This window comes from Sphaeroforma arctica (genome assembly GCF_001186125.1).
Source record: "Sphaeroforma arctica JP610 unplaced genomic scaffold supercont1.247, whole genome shotgun sequence".
In the NCBI taxonomy this organism is placed as follows: domain Eukaryota; class Ichthyosporea; order Ichthyophonida; genus Sphaeroforma; species Sphaeroforma arctica.
Genome location: NW_014040311.1, coordinates 4,701 through 7,317, shown reverse-complemented (window position 1 = coordinate 7,317; position 2,617 = coordinate 4,701). Strand labels below are relative to the sequence as shown.

The 2,617-nt window shown below is 41.7% G+C and overlaps 2 protein-coding genes across 2 annotated transcripts in view; one reads left to right on the top strand and one right to left on the bottom strand.

Moving 5' to 3' along the window:
* The window catches only part of SARC_04413 (hypothetical protein), a 4,207-nt gene extending 3,699 nt beyond the window's left edge, over positions 1 to 508 (bottom strand). Inside the window, exon 1 of the mRNA XM_014301744.1 lies at positions 144 to 508. Within this exon, the coding sequence (XP_014157219.1) occupies positions 144 to 429 (286 nt within the window). The 5' untranslated portion in view covers positions 430 to 508. The remainder of the gene's footprint in view (positions 1 to 143) is intronic.
* Positions 509 to 1,237: 729 nt separating this feature from the next.
* SARC_04412 (hypothetical protein) overlaps positions 1,238 to 2,617 on the top strand; it is a 2,708-nt gene continuing 1,328 nt past the window's right edge. Inside the window, exons 1-2 of the mRNA XM_014301743.1 lie at positions 1,238 to 1,436; positions 2,059 to 2,446. Coding sequence (XP_014157218.1) covers positions 1,304 to 1,436; positions 2,059 to 2,446 — 521 coding nt within the window. The 5' untranslated portion in view covers positions 1,238 to 1,303. The remainder of the gene's footprint in view (positions 1,437 to 2,058; positions 2,447 to 2,617) is intronic.

Here is a 2,617-nt window from a genome sequence, read left to right as displayed (position 1 = left end):
ATATATGTATACACGCACACACGCACACACATACACACACACACACACACACACACACACACACACACATATATATATATATATATATGAGCAACATGGGAGAATGTAATATATATGTATCGCTGTTGCGTGTAAAAACATACTTGGGTTGGCTTGCTCTCTCTCCTGACGAAAAAATCCTTTACTCTCATGATTGAAGAACGACTTGCGCATAGCGAACGACTCTTTAGAGATAAGACGTCCATTTGCCCTTAACATCCGTGCTCGTTGTAAATATCCATTGTCAATAATATCTTGTTTCTTGGGTTTCTTCTCAGACGCCATTAGCTTCGCGATGTTGGCACGCAGTATGCCTACGGCCAACATCACCAATACCAAGGGGATGAATACCCAGTCACGGATATTTGGGTCTAGAAATAAGTTCGTCATTGTGTGCTAATCGATACAATATCTGATCATGAAGCTTCCCTTCACGTTTATTTATTGACCCTCTTTTCTACACATAACAGCAGTATTTGTTGTATGAAGTATTTAGCAGTATTGTACGTTTTAATTCGTTTACTACCCATGCCGTGGACGTTAAACGCAATCGCAAATACGTTCGACGTAAAGGATTGTCTCCCGATGGTAATATATAGTTGAACTGATGGATTCTAAAACGTTTCAACGAGAAACGAGGTGAGGTTGGCCCAGAGACTCAGGCCTCAGACTCAAGAGCCCCAGACCCGCCAGGGTCTCAGACTCACTGCTGTCACCAGAGAGGCAGGGAGAGGGGAAGTACTGAGGCGACAGTGAGGTTGACCGTTGAGCATCTGAGAAGACTTGATGCAAGGGGGTTTTTTTTAGTTTGTGCATTGAGTGCCAGCAAGTCAGCAACTCTTGCACATAGCAGGACGGGGTCCTTTTTCCTCAAAATTTTGTAAAAAATATTAAAAAACAAATGCGAAAGTAGGAGGCTATTTATGGAAAAAAAACTGCTTTTAGGTCTCTTGGAAAAAACAAATCATCATTTTTGATTTTTCAAATCATTTTATAGGGGGGCGGATCAATATCATAGCCCTCCAAAAGTCCAAAGTGACAGCGGATATTTGCCGGCATTCTATACTGATGCTCTTAACTGATTGGGCGACAACGTTATTGACGAGCAGTATTTTGTTTTTGCACATATTCCCTCCTCCTGGCTTCGAAGTTCGAGCATAAATAGATATAACCTAAAGCTCTACTAGCTTCAGACTATCACCTAACTTCGAGTATACATTTAGATACTAAATACCTTAAAGCTCTAGTCCAGACGGTGATCAAGATGCTTGCAATCAGTACAATTCGATCGGGATTGCGTCCAATGGGCGCACGTGTCTGTGGTGTCGTCTGGAATCGTAGTTACAGCAGTGTGGGCGCGGAAGTACAGAGAGAAAATCTTGAGGGAGAAAATGAAGGTACCGACATCTAGCTATTGCCCTATTTGCACTTAAGTCTCATATATGTTCCCTGTCATTGTGTATATGCACGAGTGCTAATTAAGAGTCCCTGATATGAGATATTCGAGTTTTTATTACAGCTTGTCCAAGCATGAGGGGTTAACTGTGGTTACCCGTGAGAACAACTGCTCAAATTTTGGCATCGTTCTGGTGCACTATGTCAATATTTGTTTCAAGTGTGTGTCGCCTTGTGCAAATGAGCTTTTTGACTGATCACGTAGGAAAATTTCTTCGGGAGATCAACGGTACTTCTATTTCTACTCGGAATTAAAGACTCGCCTCTGTAGAATTTAGTAACCCCTAACTTTGTTCAAATTATAGTTGTTCCTTTTTTTTGCCCAAATTTTAGTTATCCTTTGCTCAATTTATCAGTATTTCAAAGACGGGGGTTTAATAAAACTTGTTTTTCTTTTCTGGTCGATCTCCTGTTTTTATATAAATACAAGAATCTTCGTGTCGGGCATAGTAGCCCAGTAATGGGTGACAATAAGCTATCTCTGGAATAGCTGTCAGATATGCCAACCACTTGTTAATAAAGCAAGTTTAGTTACATATTTTATTTATCATCGCGTACATACAGGTATCACAGTCCTCACACTCAATCGGCCAAAGGGTATGAATTCGCTCAGTCGCAAGTTTTTACAGGAGATCAAGGAGCATGCCGACGCCATCCGATTCGATCAATCTGTACGCGTAGTTGTGCTCAAGAGTGCGCTCGAGAAAGTGTTCTGCGCTGGTGCGGATCTCAAGGAGCGAGCCACTATGTCCGAGACAGAGGTATCAGAGTTCCTATATAAACTCAGAGGGACATTCACAGAGATAGAGAACCTCCCCATGCCCACAATCGCATGCATTAACGGTGCAGCTCTTGGTGGCGGGTTAGAGTTGGCCCTAGCTTGTGACCTCCGTGTTGCTGGACCGCGGTCAAAGCTTGGTCTTCCCGAAACGAGACTGGCTATCATCCCTGGGTATGTATCGTGTACGTTATAGTTATACACACACACACACACACACACACACACACATACATACATATATATATATATATATATATATATATATATATATATATATACGTACTACGTACGTACGTAGTACGTAGTAGTATAGTATAGTATAGTAGTACGTAGTTACGTAGT